The sequence below is a fragment of the Acartia tonsa genome, chromosome 15 (genome assembly GCF_053477335.1).
Source record: "Acartia tonsa isolate MP-2025a chromosome 15, ASM5347733v1, whole genome shotgun sequence".
NCBI classification, from domain to species: domain Eukaryota; kingdom Metazoa; phylum Arthropoda; class Copepoda; order Calanoida; family Acartiidae; genus Acartia; species Acartia tonsa.
This window is the reverse complement of record NC_137274.1, coordinates 19,952,420-19,968,645: the sequence shown is the minus strand read 5'-3', so window position 1 is coordinate 19,968,645 and position 16,226 is coordinate 19,952,420. Positions and strand designations below refer to the sequence as shown.

General features: G+C 35.4%; 1 protein-coding gene across 1 annotated transcript; it reads left to right on the top strand.

The window, feature by feature from the left end:
- Positions 1 to 174: 174 nt before the first annotated feature.
- LOC145306976 (uncharacterized) lies at positions 175 to 15,473 on the top strand. The gene is made up of 8 exons (XM_080149316.1): positions 175 to 201; positions 4,731 to 4,822; positions 9,955 to 10,035; positions 10,973 to 11,064; positions 11,812 to 12,124; positions 12,529 to 12,625; positions 13,973 to 14,807; positions 15,125 to 15,473. The coding sequence occupies exons 1-5, from the start codon at positions 175 to 177 to the stop codon at positions 12,021 to 12,023; spliced, it is 504 nt and encodes a 167-aa protein (XP_080005442.1). The 3' UTR covers positions 12,024 to 12,124; positions 12,529 to 12,625; positions 13,973 to 14,807; positions 15,125 to 15,473.
- The last annotated feature ends 753 nt before the right edge of the window (positions 15,474 to 16,226 follow it).

Sequence of the window (16,226 nt, the reverse complement as noted above, 5' to 3'; positions counted from 1 at the left end):
CCAGGTTCAGGTGCTGGGGGCCTCTAGGTCCACTCTCGACAGGTGAAAATTAAAATTTCTTATTTAAAGAGTTAGAGGTACACTTATTAAACCAAATATGCTTCTTTTTGGATGTTATTGACATATCTGCTGAAAAAATTAGAATTGGCCTCCAGGTTCAGGTGAATATCTAAAATGGTTAGTTTGGAATTTAGAGGAAAGGTATTTAAATAGAATAAGGTTAAAGTAAATAATATAGTCAAATTTATTGTTTACGGCTTCAATATGTGTTCCCGACAGGCTCCAGGAGCCTGCTCAACAGGTAAAAATCCTTATGTGTAATGTTTGAATTAAGATGAAAGGTTACTAAATAGAAATAAAAATATGTACAACAAGAAACTTAATCAAGGTATAAAAAATCTAAAGTTATTCTATATGATAGCTACTTATTTCCAGTGAGCAATATTGTTGCCATTTTAGAACTCTGAAAAAAATACCTATATATCTGCAGGTAGATAGATAGACAGACAGACAGACAGATAGACAGATAGACAGATAGACAGATAGACAGATAGACAGATAGACAGATAGACAGATAGACAGATAGATAGATAGATAGATAGATAGATAGATAAATAGATAGACAGATAGACAGATAGATAGACAGATAGATAGACAGATAGATAGATAGATAGATAGATAGATAGATAGATAGATAGATAGATAGATAGATAGACAGACAGACAGACAGACAGACAGACAGACAGACAGACAGACAGACAGACAGACAGACAGACAGACAGACAGACAGACAGACAGATAGACAGATAGACAGATAGACAGATAGACAGATAGACAGATAGACAGATAGACAGATAGACAGATAGACAGATAGACAGATAGACAGATAGACAGATAGACAGATAGACAGATAGACAGATAGACAGATAGACAGATAGACAGATAGACAGATAGACAGATAGACAGATAGACAGATAGACAGATAGACAGATAGACAGATAGACAGATAGACAGATAGACAGATAGACAGATAGACAGATAGACAGATAGACAGATAGACAGATAGACAGATAGACAGATAGACAGATAGACAGATAGACAGATAGACAGATAGACAGATAGACAGATAGACAGATAGACAGATAGACAGATAGACAGATAGACAGGTAGACAGGTAGACAGGTAGACAGGTAGACAGGTAGACAGGTAGACAGGTAGACAGGTAGACAGGTAGACAGATAGACAGATAGACAGATAGACAGATAGACAGATAGACAGATAGACAGATAGACAGATAGACAGATAGATAGACAGACAGATAGATAGACAGATAGATAGACAGACAGATAGATAGACAGACAGATAGATAGATAGATAGACAGACAGATAGATAGATAGATAGACAGACAGATAGATAGACAGACAGATAGATAGACAGACAGATAGATAGACAGACAGATAGATAGACAGACAGATAGATAGATAGATAGACAGACAGATAGATAGATAGATAGACAGACAGATAGATAGACAGACAGATAGATAGACAGAGAGATAGATAGACAGACAGATAGACAGACAGATAGACAGACAGAGAGATAGATAGACAGTTAGAAAGATAGACAGATAGATAGATAGACAGATAGATAGATAGACAGATAGATATATAGATATATAGATAGACAGATAGATAGACAGACAGACAGATAGACAGACAGATAGATAGATAGATAGATAGATAGATAGATAGATATAAGAAGCTTTATTGCAGCGGTTAGCAAGATCTTAAGCAACACACACACACACATCCTGTTACTTTTATAAAGGATTTTTTTTATTTTTATCTGGTTTACACAAATTTTCTTCCATTGCACATACGGGCAACCAGGGGATTTTATTCACCACCCCCAAATCAAGTTTTAATCATTCTATGAGTATTATTATATCCATATTACATCAGATTTCAAAGGAATCGTAAAATTACGCTTTTTAAGTAAGCTTTCTAATGCCTGGAAGTTAAGAAATGCAAAATATTTCTTACAGAAAAAGTCATATTTTGTGTGTTTCACCAACAATTTTAAAAGTATTATAAAATCTCTTAGAATTAACGTAATTAGACAAAATAACTTTTGTTGAGTCATGCATTACATGTATATTGAGAATATAAAAGAAAAAAGCACAAATTGAAGATATTAGTCCTACATAATTCTAGTTGAAGTCAAGATTTTAGTTTATTTTTGTTTGTTTTAAAATCAACATTTAAGTAGACAGTATCAGGAAACATGTTTTCACCGGGTGCCACCGGCTAAAAAAGCGATATTTGATTACCAAAAGACATATTATAATCGCCAGTACTGGTTTCACTTACCCCCCCGCGCCCCCGTAGGGGTTTTTTGCCTGTTTTCTGAAGGTGGGTGCACAAAAACTTTGTAAGAAAATGCTTTTAAAGGCGCTTTTAAAGTCAAAATTTAATAACATAGTTGTATTGTTTCATTAAATCCCTGTTTTATTTTACCTCTAAAATATATGGGTTTTTTCAAGTTTGATATTGCTGCGCTAATTTGTTAGATAATTCTTCCTGTCAATATTGTAACAACCAGAAATTAGAATCTTAATAAGGGATATATAATTACTTGCATGTTGCACCATATTTTCTCCAACTAAAATGAAATGGTCTTTCTAGCATGCTAATATAACGATATCCCCTCCCCTCATACTGGACGTAAGAACTGACCAATAAATGAGGACTAAATTAGCAACCTAAATTGACAACAAAATTTACCCAGTTATAATATCCACGTATATTATGTCTATTATTTTAGAGTGTTTAGATAAATTGGAAACACTATAAAAGCTATTCAGTATGTAATTTACTATTAAATTTAAGCATTTGCTCTTTAATTGTCCATATTCGCAATTTATCACAGTAGATTTTTTGTGCTTCGTTACTTATGAATTGTATCATCCTTATTGTTTCCCTTAGAGGTTGAGATAGATAGATAGTTGGATGATGGATAGATGGATAGATAGATAGATGGATTGATAGATGGATAAATAGATGGATAGATAGATGGATATATAAATGAGATAGATAGATAGTTGGATGATGGATAGATGGATAGATAGAGAGATTGATAGATAGATGGATTTTGCAATTTACCACACTAGATAGATGGATATATGATAGATGATAGATATTGCACTAAATGGAGGGGCTAAGCCTAAATCAGCACCTCTTTATGTTCGAAGTTTTAATGTAACTAAATAATTGTTTCTAAGGATTATTACCATTATCAATGATCTAAAGGGATAAGACAAAGGTCAATATAATTGATGTACATTCCCAATTATAAAACACAAAATTACCTCTTGTGTAGATAAAAATTAGTATTCAAAACATTTTAACACACAACTGTAAATCGTTGGCGACTAGTGTTATAAACAGCCAAATGTCCCAAAGGTTAAGTTAATATCCAAATAACGTGGTGTTCTTATGATTAATTGAAATTGGAATTAGCAAGTAGTGTTATGTGTCTGTCTATTGGTAATGCTTTGTTTTTAAGGGGGGGGGGGCGTAATGACATTTATTCGTAATCCGTGAGCAAAATGGTCTTAAAATTTAGCTAGACCCTTCAAACTTGGTATATAAGCCTAGTCCTATAGGTATTACATCTAAATGGTAAAAAAATCCAAAATTTTTTATTTTAAGGTTAGGTTAGGTAAGAAAAACCCTGCGGAAATGGGGTTTTTAGGCTTTTTTGGTCTATTTTGATGTGGAAACTTACCTTAAATTGTTTTTTCTTAGGGTTTTAACTTAAATACACTGTATCTATTTATATGGACATTAGTTAAGATGATTCAGCAAGTCGGGGACCGACCCCAGGGGGCTAGGTGGGTGGCCTGCAGGGGTTAAGTGCATTTTTCCCAATACATATGTTGTGATACATCTAATTATAGGTTTTTTAGGTCAAGGAACTCAAATTCAGAGCTAATATAAGCATTAGATTAATCTAAAGCTAGCCCCATCGGGCTAGGTTGGTGGCCCGCAGGGGTTAAGTTCATTTTTTCTAATATGTATCTTGTTATATATCAAAATATAGGTTTTTTAGGTCAAGAAACTCAAATTCTGAGCGAAAATTAACATTAGACTAACCTGATGCTACCCCCCCTTGGCTAGGTTGGTTTTCTGCAGGGCTTAAGAGCATTTACCTAACCTAACCTAGAAACTTACTTATATTTTTACATGTTTTTTCTTGAATAAACTTTGTCTATTAATGAGGACTTTATTTAAGATAATCCAGCATGTCGGGAACCGACCCCAGCGGGCTAGGTTGGTGGCCCGCAGGGGTTAAGTGCGTTTTTCCCAATATATATGTTGTGATACATCTAATTATAATTTTTTTAGGTCAGTTAACTCAAATTTAGAACTAGAATTAGCATAAGGCTAATCTAAAGCTAGCCCCAGCGGGCTAGGTCGGTGGCCCGCAGGGGTTAAATGCATTATTTTCCAATATACATCTTGTTATATATCAAAATATAGGTTTTTAAGGTCAAGAAACTCAAATTCAGAGCTAAATTTAGCATAAGTCTTACCTGAAGCTAAACCCCGCGGGCTAGGTAGATCTTCTGCAGGGCTTAAGTGCATTTTACCTAACCTAACCTAGAAACCTACTTATTTTTTGGTTTTTTCCTTGAATGTACTGTGTCTATGAATGAGGACATTATTTTAGATGATCCAGCAAGTTGTGGACCTCCTTGGGTCAGCCTCCTGTATGAAGAATCTTTTAAATGATGGCTTTAGGACTGAAAACTGTGTATCTAAGTAAAACTTAGCCCGCCTGGGTCAGTCCCCGACTTGCTAGATCATCTTAAATAATGTTCTCATGAACAGTTTATTCAATTAAAAAATCTTCAAAAAAGTAAGATTCTAGGTTAGGTTTGGTAAAATGCATTTAAGCCTTGCAGGCAACCCACCTAGCCCGCAGGGGCTAGCTTCAGATTAGTCTGATTCTATTATTAGCTCTAAAGGGATAGTTTCACGAAGTGCATTTAAAAAAAAATAGTGAACTGTGAGTTTTTTCTATTTTAAATAACGTAGTAGTGCATAATATAAAGTTATTGATTAAAATTAAAAGATTTGACCAGGGATTTTCCTTAAAAAATGAGTTTTTCATTTTTATTTTCAACTTCGTTGCATGTTATATATGGCAAAAACTTTTTTGTCATAAATACAACTTTAGATAGCATTTACTAGTTAAAAGAACTTCAAACTTTTTATACAACAAAATACACATAACAACAAGAAATGATCCAAAAAATCCTTATACTAAAGTAACAGGATGTTTGTCTGTCTGTGTGTCTGTCTGTGTGTACCGAAGGATCTTGCTAATCGCTGAACCGATCGGGTTCTCCTTAACAGGGTAGATTCTCATATGTCCTGGGAAGGTTTTTAACTATTTTGGGGGAGGGTACTACCACCCTCCCAAAAGAAATGACAAAAAAATTGAAAATTTTCTTAAAATCTGGGAGACTTCAACGTAACATTAAGAGGTATCCGTAATATAAAGAATTATCGTAGACTTTAACAAACAAAAACATTTAAAGTACCACTAGAGGCCTCTAGGGGCGTACCCGCTAGTATTTAATATAGTACTTAGAGTAGTGATCTTTTTATATGTCTTAGTAGAATATATTAGGCATTGGATAGATATGATTGTGATAAAGAATTTTAACATTGATCTGACCTAACTTTTTTATTTGACAATATCTAAAAAAGTTAGTGATTTGCAACATAAATTACATGAGAATGGTCTTTATATATATATATATATATGTTGTATGGTTAGGTGGTATTTCCGCATGAGATAATGTGTAAGTAAACCAGACGTTTTTTTTTGTTTTTTTTTAAAGAATCTATAGAAAACCTGTCCTATAATGAACCGGACGTTATTTTTTATGTTTTTTAAGTAACTTTTCACAAGGGGAACCCCTGTTCAATTTTTTTACAACTCTTGTGAAATATGTGGAAAAAGATTCTCTGATAATGGTGTTTTGGCTATACATATTTGGAAAAAAATAGACCATTCTCATGTAATTTATGTGACAAATCACTTTAACTTTTTTATATATTGTCAAATAAAAAAAGTTTGGTCTGGTCAATGTTAAAAATTCTTTAACATATAATCATATCTATCCAATGCCTAATACATTCTACTATGACATATAAAAGTTCACTACTCTAAGTACCTTAACTCTTTAAATACACTTCGTAGAACTATCCCTTTGAATTTCTGGACCTAAAAAACCTATAATTTTATGTATCGGCAGCACATACTTTTTAAAAATGCACTTAACCCCTGTGGGTCACCCACCTAGCCTGCTGGGGTCGGTCCCCGACTTGCTTGATTATCTTAAATAATGTTCTCATAAATAGACACAGTTTATTCCAGAAAAAAAAACCTAAAAAAACAAGTAAGGTTCCAGGTCAGGTTAGGTAAAATGCACTTAAGACTTGCAGGAAACCCACCTAGCCCGCTGGGGCTAGCTTCAGATTAGTCTGATCCTTTTATTAGCTGTAAATTTGAGTTTCTTGAACTAAAAAACTTATAAGTTGATATATGATAACACATACTTTTTCTAAAAAAAGGCATTTAACCCCTACGGGCCACCCACCTAGCCCGCTGGGGTCGGTCTTCGACTTGCTGGATCATCTGAAATAATGTCCATATGAATAGATACAGTGTATTTAAGTTAAAACCCTAAGAAAAAACAATTTAAGGTAAGTTTCCACATCAAAATAGACCAAAAAAAGCCTAAAAACCCTGAAAAAAATAAATAAGTTTCTAGGTTAGATTAGGTAAATGCTCTTAAGCCCTGCAGAAAACCAACCTAGCCATCTGAGGTCGGTTCCCGACTTGTTGGATTATCTTAAATAAAGTCCTCATTAATAGGCAAAGTTTATTAAAAAAAAACAAGTAAAAATATAAGTAAGTTTCTAGGTTAGGTTAGGTAAATGCTCTTAAGCCCTGCAGAAATCCTACCTAGTCCGGGGGGGTTAGCTTCAGGTTAGTCTAATGCTAATTTTCGCTTAGAATTTGAGTTTCTTGACCTAAAAAACCTATTTTTTGATATATAACAAGATATATATTGGAAAAAATGCACTTAACCCCTGCGGGCCACCAACCTAGCCCGCTGGGGGTCGGTTCCGACTTGCTTGATTATCTTAAATAAAGTCATCATTAATAGACAAAGTTTATAAAAAAAAACATTTAAAAATATAAGTAAGTTTCTAGGTTAGGTTAGGTAAATGCTCTTAAGCCCTGCAGAAAACCAATCTAGCCCGGGGGGGTTAGCTTCAGGTTAGTCTAATGCTAATTTTCGCTTAGAATTTGAGTTTCTTAGCCTAAAAAACCTATATTTTGATATATAACATGATATATATTGGAAAAAATGCACTTAACCCCTGCGGGCCAACAACCTAGCCCGCTGGGGCTAGCTTCAGATTAGTCTAAAGCTTAATTTAGCTCTAAATTTGAGTTCCTTGACCTAAAAAACCTATAATTAGATGTATCACAACATATGTATTGGGAAAAAGGCACTTAACCCCTGCGGGCCACCCACCTAGCCCCCTGGGGTCGGTCCCCGACTTGCTGAATCATCTAAATAAAGTCCATATGAATAGATACAGTGTATTTAAGTTAAAACCCTAAGAAAAAACAATTTAAGGTAAGTTTCCACATCAAAATAGACCAAAAAAAGCCTAAAAACCCCATTTCTGCAGGGTTTTTCTTACCTAACCTAACCTTAAAATAAAAATTTTTAGATTTTTTTGCCATTTAGATGTAATACCTATAGGACTAGGCTTATATACCAAGTTTGAAGGGTCTAGCTAAATTTTAAGACCATTTTGCTCACGGATTACGAATAAATGTCATTACGCCCCCCCCCCCCCTTATGTAATTACTTGGTCTTCATTTTAAAATCTGCAGTTTTATTTAGGAAGGGAGGGGACATTGGACTGTTTATTACACTAGTCCCCAAAGTTTTAAAATAAATTTTTTATATTTTTTGGCCTAAAAACTTTAGGAAGTTTTATCGATTTTTTATTGCTTGGTTCATTAAGTAGTGTTGAAATATTTTAATCACTAATTGTCATCTACAGTAATCAATTTCGTAATATAATTTGATGTATCAATATTATGTAGGTATATACAATATACAATTATACATATATTAATCGGTCATTGTTTTGTCCCTTAGATCCCTGTTTGTTAATTAACAGTTGGGCCCCTTGTCGCACATTTATCGGTCGGGGGGGAGGGGGTTCTTTCTGCAGGTCCCCTGATTGATAATGAATTTCCGACTACAAGTGATTCAAAGTCAATTTTCGCTTACTTCGCTCTTTTATTCAACAACCTTTGTTTTTAGGTCCTTTTTTACTTAAAAATTTCAAAAAGCTGTTATTTTCTTTTTTTGAAGCTACAAATACAATTTTTTCAGAAAATGTTTATCTTTATGTAAATTTTATATTATAAATCTCAAAACATAAATTTTGGCGGCTGCAGCTGTACTTGGCAGCTGCCAGCCGCCGCAGTCAGCGGGTGGCGGGAAAACGGCGGCGGATCTTTAGGAAATTTTAATATGTTATGTAGACATACAAGAAAAGCTTAAATTTAAAATTTGAAGTCTCTAAGTCAAAAATTGCGGTCACAGGAGGCTTTTAAAGATTTCTAGACCAGAGCTGGATCTTTAAATGTGTAGCCGTTGGCGTGGCTGTAGCCGTGGCCATAGTCATGGCTGTGGCTTTAGCAACGCTTTAGCCACACTAACGGACTGTGGTCACTTTTAGCGTGGTTAACCACGCTACGACTACGACCACACGTTGCCAATATGATTTAAAGATCGCATTTTTTTTGTGGCCACGGCAACGCGTGGTTAATATGATTTAAAGATCGCTATTAGGTTGGTGGCTGTAACTCTGACCACGACTACGGCAACGGCTACGCTTTTAAAGATCCAGCTCTGGAGGATCAGGACCTTCAAGATCATACCTGGAACCTAAAATTGACTTGAATACCTATATTTTACATAAGGGTTTATGATATCTTAGTAAGATGAAAGGCTTTGTTTAAGTCAAAAAAAATGTTTTGCTTTTTATCTGGATTAACCTGTCAGGTTTGCTGGCATGCAGTGCCCGCCAGGCTGGAGATCTTCAAAAAATTCCAACTCTCAGTTATGTGGCATAGCCATAGTTAAGAAGTCACTCATTTATAGCTCTCTATCTTTCACACACAGAAAATATGATAGAAAAAAACGGAGGGGAGGAGGGGGGGGGGGGGAAACGATCCCCTCCCCCTAACCGTTAAGGGTTAATATACAGATAAACAGTAAACAAGAATCATAATTTCAATATAAATATAGATATGAGTTTATAAAAATTGATGTCAATCATGCCTACATTTATAATGGATTTATTATCACTGAACAAACTTGTAGCTGACTAAAATAAGGATTTCCCATCCACCCCCTTAACACCATCCCCTCCCCTTCTACCGAAATGAATTCCCAGGCCCCAACAACCCCTAATTTGACACTTTGAACACTAAAATCGGAATACAATTGACATAGATACACTTTAAAGGGCCCAAAAAGCTAGTGATAGAGTAGCTGCGCAACTGAAAAATTTTCATACTACTCTGATAAGTTAAGAAATGCATTCCCTGATCTCAAACATTCTAATTTGACATTTTGAACACGAAATTCGGGCTCTAAATAATTAAATCCCCTTTTTGGCTGATATGCCCCAATGTGCATTGTCTTATCACTTAAGATCCCTGAGATTTATATATTCATTTATAGCATCGTATTATAGACAGCTTTCCGCGGACAGCGTGCGGATAATATGGAATAGAACCGGGCCTAATCCAGCGGATATTAAACGGTTTTATTTCTCAGGTGTTGTGGTCGGTTGTTTTGTAGTGAATGTTCTGAGCAGAGTGTGCCAATACCACAGGAACAGTTATATTCACCAGTCAGGCACGTTATATACCACAATCTTGACAGACAGACGGATTGACAGACAGACAGAAAGGAGTCAGGGACGTTATATACCACAATCTGGACAGACAGACAAACAGACGGATAGACAGACAAATATACAGATGGACAGACATACAGACAGACAGACAGACAGATAGATAGACAGACAGACAGACAGACAAACAGTTAGGGACACATAGTACCACAATCTTGTTGCATTAATGACAGACAGACGGACAAAAGACACATTTACGAGCAGACAGATGGACTGTTAGACAGAAGGATTGACAGATAGTTAGGAACAACAAGTACCACAATCTTGACTGACAGACAGAGAGATGGACGGACAGAGAGACAGATAGACAGGCAGATAGATAGACAGATAAAAAGACAGACAGAAAGACAGACAAACAGTTAGGGACACATAGTACCATAATCTTGTTACATTAATGACAGACAGACAGATGGACAGATAGACAGACAGACAGACAGACTGATAGACATAAAGACAGACAAACAGTTAGGGACACATAGTACCACAATCTTGTTGCATTAGTGACAGATAGACAGATGGACAGATAGACATACAGACAGATGGACAGACAGATACACGGACATATAGACAGGCAAAAGACACAATTTTATTGTACCATTACGAACAGACAGACAGACAGATGGACAAACAGACAGGAATAAACATACAAAACTACATACAGACATACAGATAGACAGACTTTAAAAAAGACAGTTGGACAGTCAGACAAACAGATAGAGAGATGGACGGACAGAGAGACAGATAGACAGATAGACAGACAGACAGATGGACAAACAGACAGGGAAAAACATACATAACTAATTACATTCAGACAGACAGATAGACAAACAGACAGACAGGTTTGGACAGATGTGGTATCTATTGCAGAGTTTGTAACAGCTGTTATTCTGAGCTAACCACTGAACCTAATGGACCTCCCCCCACCTGTACACACCCCCACCCCCCACACTCTACAGATCATCACACTAAAGGTTAGTCCATAGGTCCTTGGATAAACGCAGGAGTCCCAAACGTCGGAGTGAAAACTGAACCTAACCTATTTTAAACTATCTTATAGAATTTTAAATGCCTATCCCCTGCGGGGGGCTTATATGTATATTCATATCTTAACCTAACCTAACCTGTATAGAAATACTTGATTAAGTTAAAAATTTTCAGCAGGGTAGCAGGGCTCTAAATCTGAAGAAAAACAAATATTTAATCTGGATCGGTTGGTATCTATAATACAAAGTAGAACAATGTCTGTCTGTTTGTTTGTAGCGAAGGATCTCGCTAGTTGTTGAACCGATCGGGTTCTCCTTTACAGGGTAGCATCTCATAGGTCCCGGTAAGGTTTATAACTATTTTCTTGGGGGGTGGGACACCCTCAACCCCCCAAAAAAATGAAAAATACCCCCCCCCCCCCTCCCAAAAAAAAAATATGTTTTTTCTTTTTAGAACTAAAATCAAAATAGTGGGGTCGACTAACCACCACTCCCCCCAAAAAATCTCCCCCCCCCCCCCCCAAATTTTTCTTATAAATTTTTCTTTTAAATCTAAAATTCCAAAAAATGGTTTGAGAGAACCGGTTCTAATCCAGCGGATATTAAACCTTTTGCTGTTGCCAGGAGAAAGATTTATACATATATATTTATAACATCGTATTATAGACAGCTATCCGCGGACATGCTGCGGATAGTATGGCTGGGAACCGGTTCTAATCCAGCGGATATTTTCAGGAGAAAGAACAGATGACAGCTGCTCTAGCTCTGTATCAGATGGTGTCACAGCTGATGCTCATCCCAGCTGTGTTGATAGCAGCTGTGAGACAGCAGCTGTTATGTCCGCCAGCTGCAAAACCTTGGTGGAAGCCACTGGAGCCCCCAGTTTTGCTGGCCCCGAGGGGCCGACCCCCGGGGGTTTACAAAACTCCGAGAATGAATCACTATAAAAATGTGAAAAAAAACAGAGAAAAATGAAGAAAAAAACAATAAATTTGTGATTTATATAAAAAAACAGTGAATTTTTGTGTTTTTTTAAAGGATTTTTAAGGCAAAATTAAATAATCTTTCAAGTTTCTTCACCTCCCTTTCCAACCCTGAAAATTAAGAGATGGTATGGGGGGGGGGGTGTTTGAGGTAAAACTTTTAAGCTTAATAAGAATGGTAGATGGGTTTATATCCTATTTTATAAAGTAGTAAGCCTTTTTTTGTCTGTAGCAAGGAACTCGCCAACCGCTGAACCGAGATATGGTTCTCCTTTACAGTGAAGCTTCTTATAGGTCCCAGGATTGATTTAGGCTTTTTTATTTTTTATAAAATAAGTCGTTGTATGGTTTTAAGCTATATTTCATATCCCGTCGAATATTCCTAGAAGATACTAGGGTCGCAGTTGCTAGGCTTATACTTCCATTTTAAATTGAAAATAAATAAAGAAAAAAATTGAATTTTTTGTAGTAATTTTGCCTTTTTAAAAGAAGGATATTTGACGCTAAAAAAATATATAAAATGTGATATGTAAAAAAAATGTACGAAATAAAATTACAGTCTGCTTGTATTAAATAAAGAAGGGGGGGGGGGGGGGAGTTCTGACACTTTTTTCTAAATATAGAGTAATGCTTTGTCTTAGGAGTGAGAGGATAGGTTTTTTTGTCAAATATGAAACATTCAAAAAAGATGCATATTTTATTTTAAAAGTTGACCTCTAACTTTTCAAACTAAATTTTTTACCTGTCCAGAGACCACCTGGAGGCCTGCAGCACCTGAACCTGGAGGCCAAATCCAATTATAAGGAAACTACACCCCAAATGGAAACTTTTTTTTGCCAAATAACCTATCCTCTCACTCCTAACACAAAGCCTATACTCCCTGTTTACGCAAAAGTGTCAAAACTCTCCCCCCCCCCCCCTTATTAATAGGGTTTCAGCGGTTTTTTGGGTCCCTAATGGAAACATAAAAAGATTTACCCTAAAATCTAATATTAATTTATCGCATAGTATTATAGACAGCTTTCCGCAGATATTAAAATGAAAAAAAATAGTATTGTTAGCCCTCAGTGGCCGAAGGCCCGGGCTAACAAAACTGATTTACATTATAGGATATTTCATTTTAATATTTGTAGAAAATAGTCTATGATACCTTATGCAATACATGATTTTTCAACATGGCTGAGAACTAGTTCTAATCCAGCGGATATTAATCGGTCTTTAGGCCATGCTAATAAAATGATTTTCTCCAAAATTGTGGAGAGGGATAAGGCAATGGTGGTTAAATTAATCTTACTAGCAGTGTTTCGGAGCCGGAGCCGGGTGCAGGGAGCAGCAACATTTTTGGTGGAGCCGGATCCGGAGCCGTATTTTTCATTAAAAACGGCTCCGGCTCCAAATTAGCTAAAAGTGATTTTTTAAAGTAATAATATAATTTGGCAACGGTCTATTTCCATATAATAAACTGAAAAACTATTGTTACTTAACAAATAGACACATATCCTTCTACTTTTATATAGCTTTAATCAAATAAAAGCAAAATATTTTATATTATTTATTTTATTTTTTCAATTTCAATAATGAACAAAAATTGATATATTAATTTTAAGGTAGGAGCCGGAGCTGAAGCCGGAGCCGTATTTTCATATACGGCTCCGCGGAGCCGGAGCCGCATCAAAATTAAACGGCTCCGACACTGCTTACTAGCAGTTTACTCAGGAAGGGAGGGAACATAGGACTGAAAACTACCTTCTTTCATTAGTTGGCTTCAAAACTTTGGGAACTTATATTATTTATTATATTTATTGACTAGCAGTGTCCAAACTTTTCAACCAATAATCTTAATCGAATTTTGCATATTAGGGTACCTTTTTTTATTTCCACATAAGGACCAAACCGCTGGCACCCTTTTCCAGTAATACCACACCTTAAGATATTTTCCAGTATCAGGCTTCCAAACCGATTAATATCCGGCGGATTAGAACCGGTTCTCAGCCATACTGAAGATTTGTTTTTGTTCCAAATTATTGTTTAAACATAAGTGGGGGGGGGGGGGGGAGTCGTTAATTTTTTGTCAATGATAAAAGCACATGAATGAAATTTTATGAAAATTATTTGATAATAGTTATTTCTTGCATCGTGTTAAAAACAGGTTTCCGCGGATATAAAATGTACAAAATATAAGATTAAAATTAGGTTTTTTAGCCCCGAGATGCCATAAGCACGGGCTAAAAAAACTGGTTTTAATCTTATGATTGTACATTTTTATATTTGTAGAAAACTGTATATAATACGATGCTAGACATAGTTTTTTTTCCGTATGGATGAGAACCGATTCTAATCGGTTTTGAATGAAAACGAGAAATGAATTTGTAATATTTACAATACTTAATTTTTTATGATATTTTCATTAAAAAAGCTTTTTGAACTCGATTGCTTATGATTTAAAAATTACGGGTATAGTCCTTTTCGTGGCATCGGCTCTTAAGGGGCGTTTCATCGTTTTTTCACAGTAGCTTTTCTCCTCTTTCTCCTGCAAGGGGTCTAACCCTGCGGGGCAGTCACCAAATCTAACTTAACCTAACCTAATCTGAAATAACCTAAAACTAATGTGAAAATACGATGAAACGCCCCTTAAGAGGCGTTGCCACGAAAAGGGACTATAACCAAAATTACTTATTATATAAAATTTAAATTTTAAAATGTATAAGATGCATTAAATAACAAACAAAAATGTTCTAATAAATTTTGGTAGATTTTTTTTCTTAGAAATAATTTAATTTTTGATTGCTTTTATGTTATTTATTTAAAGGAGGGGGGGGGGGGGCATTTTTTATGCAAAAAAAAAGTGTTTTTAAATATTAAAAAAAAATAGGGGGGGGGGGGAACATTGGACTGTAAATTACACTGGTACTCAAAGTTTAATGGCCACATTATTTGATGCCTTGGTTATAAAACTTTGGGTATTGTTATTATTGAATTCTAATTATTTGTTCTCTAACTAACGGTGATCAAACGTTTCAATGATTTAATTTTGGTAAGAAATGCCCTCCCCCTCCCTCTTATAGTGTGACTAAAATGGAATGAACTAAGTGCATGTTATATCATTGTTTAGGGTTGGTCCGGATATCCGGCTAGGCCGGATACCGGATATTGAAATTATCCGAATTCTAATGCCGGATTCCGGATATTAAAACTATCCGAATATCCGGCTGAATTATAATGCCGGATATCCGGTAATTTGCCGTATATTGAACGTTGACCGGATTTCGGATATCCGGCCTTAGAAAAAATCCGGATTTCCGGGTTCCGGTTCAACCCTATCATTTATTATATAGTTATTATTAATATTAATTAATTATAAATTGCAATGTCTTATAATATATATAAATTTAAATAATAAAGCTTATAAATTGATAGTTCATGTATTCCATATATCTAAAGGGATATTTTTCTTATTCGTTGGCTTATGGGATTGTATTTATGACAATACAGAATACTGTTTAAGGACATACTGACATTTTTAGGACTTGATTATAGAGATGCTTCGCTTCTGATATTGTAATAGGAATCAGTACTCTAAAAATCAGATCAATCGGATGATTATATTACAGAAAAAATTGTTGTTAATAAAATTTTAAATCAACATGTTTAAAATGGACGTACGGACATTCTGGTAGTGATTATAGAGTTGCTACGCTTTCTAAATCGCACCTAACTACTACAGGAATCACCATACGAAGTTTGAAATCGATAGAACAATTCTAACGCCTAAATTAACGAAAAAAGCTATATGTTACAGGCGTACGTACGGACGGACGGACCGACCCTAATTATAGAAAAGCTTCGGTTTTCAAAACATTACCAGATAATTAACATTGTGTTAATGTATTATTGACAGTTATTAATATCTTGGGTCCTCATTTTTGATAGTTCATTAATTTTGAGATTTAAAGCTACTCCAAAAATAATCAAATTTGTCAATTAACGAGTATTCTTATAATAAAGTAACAGGATGTCTATCTGTGTGTATGTTTGTACTGAAGGATCTCGCTAACTGCTGAACCGATTGGGTTCTCCTTAACAGGGTATCTTCTCATAGGTCCTGGGAAGGTTCATAACTATTTTCTTAAAGGGTGAGACACCCGAAAACCCACCCACCCCCCCCCA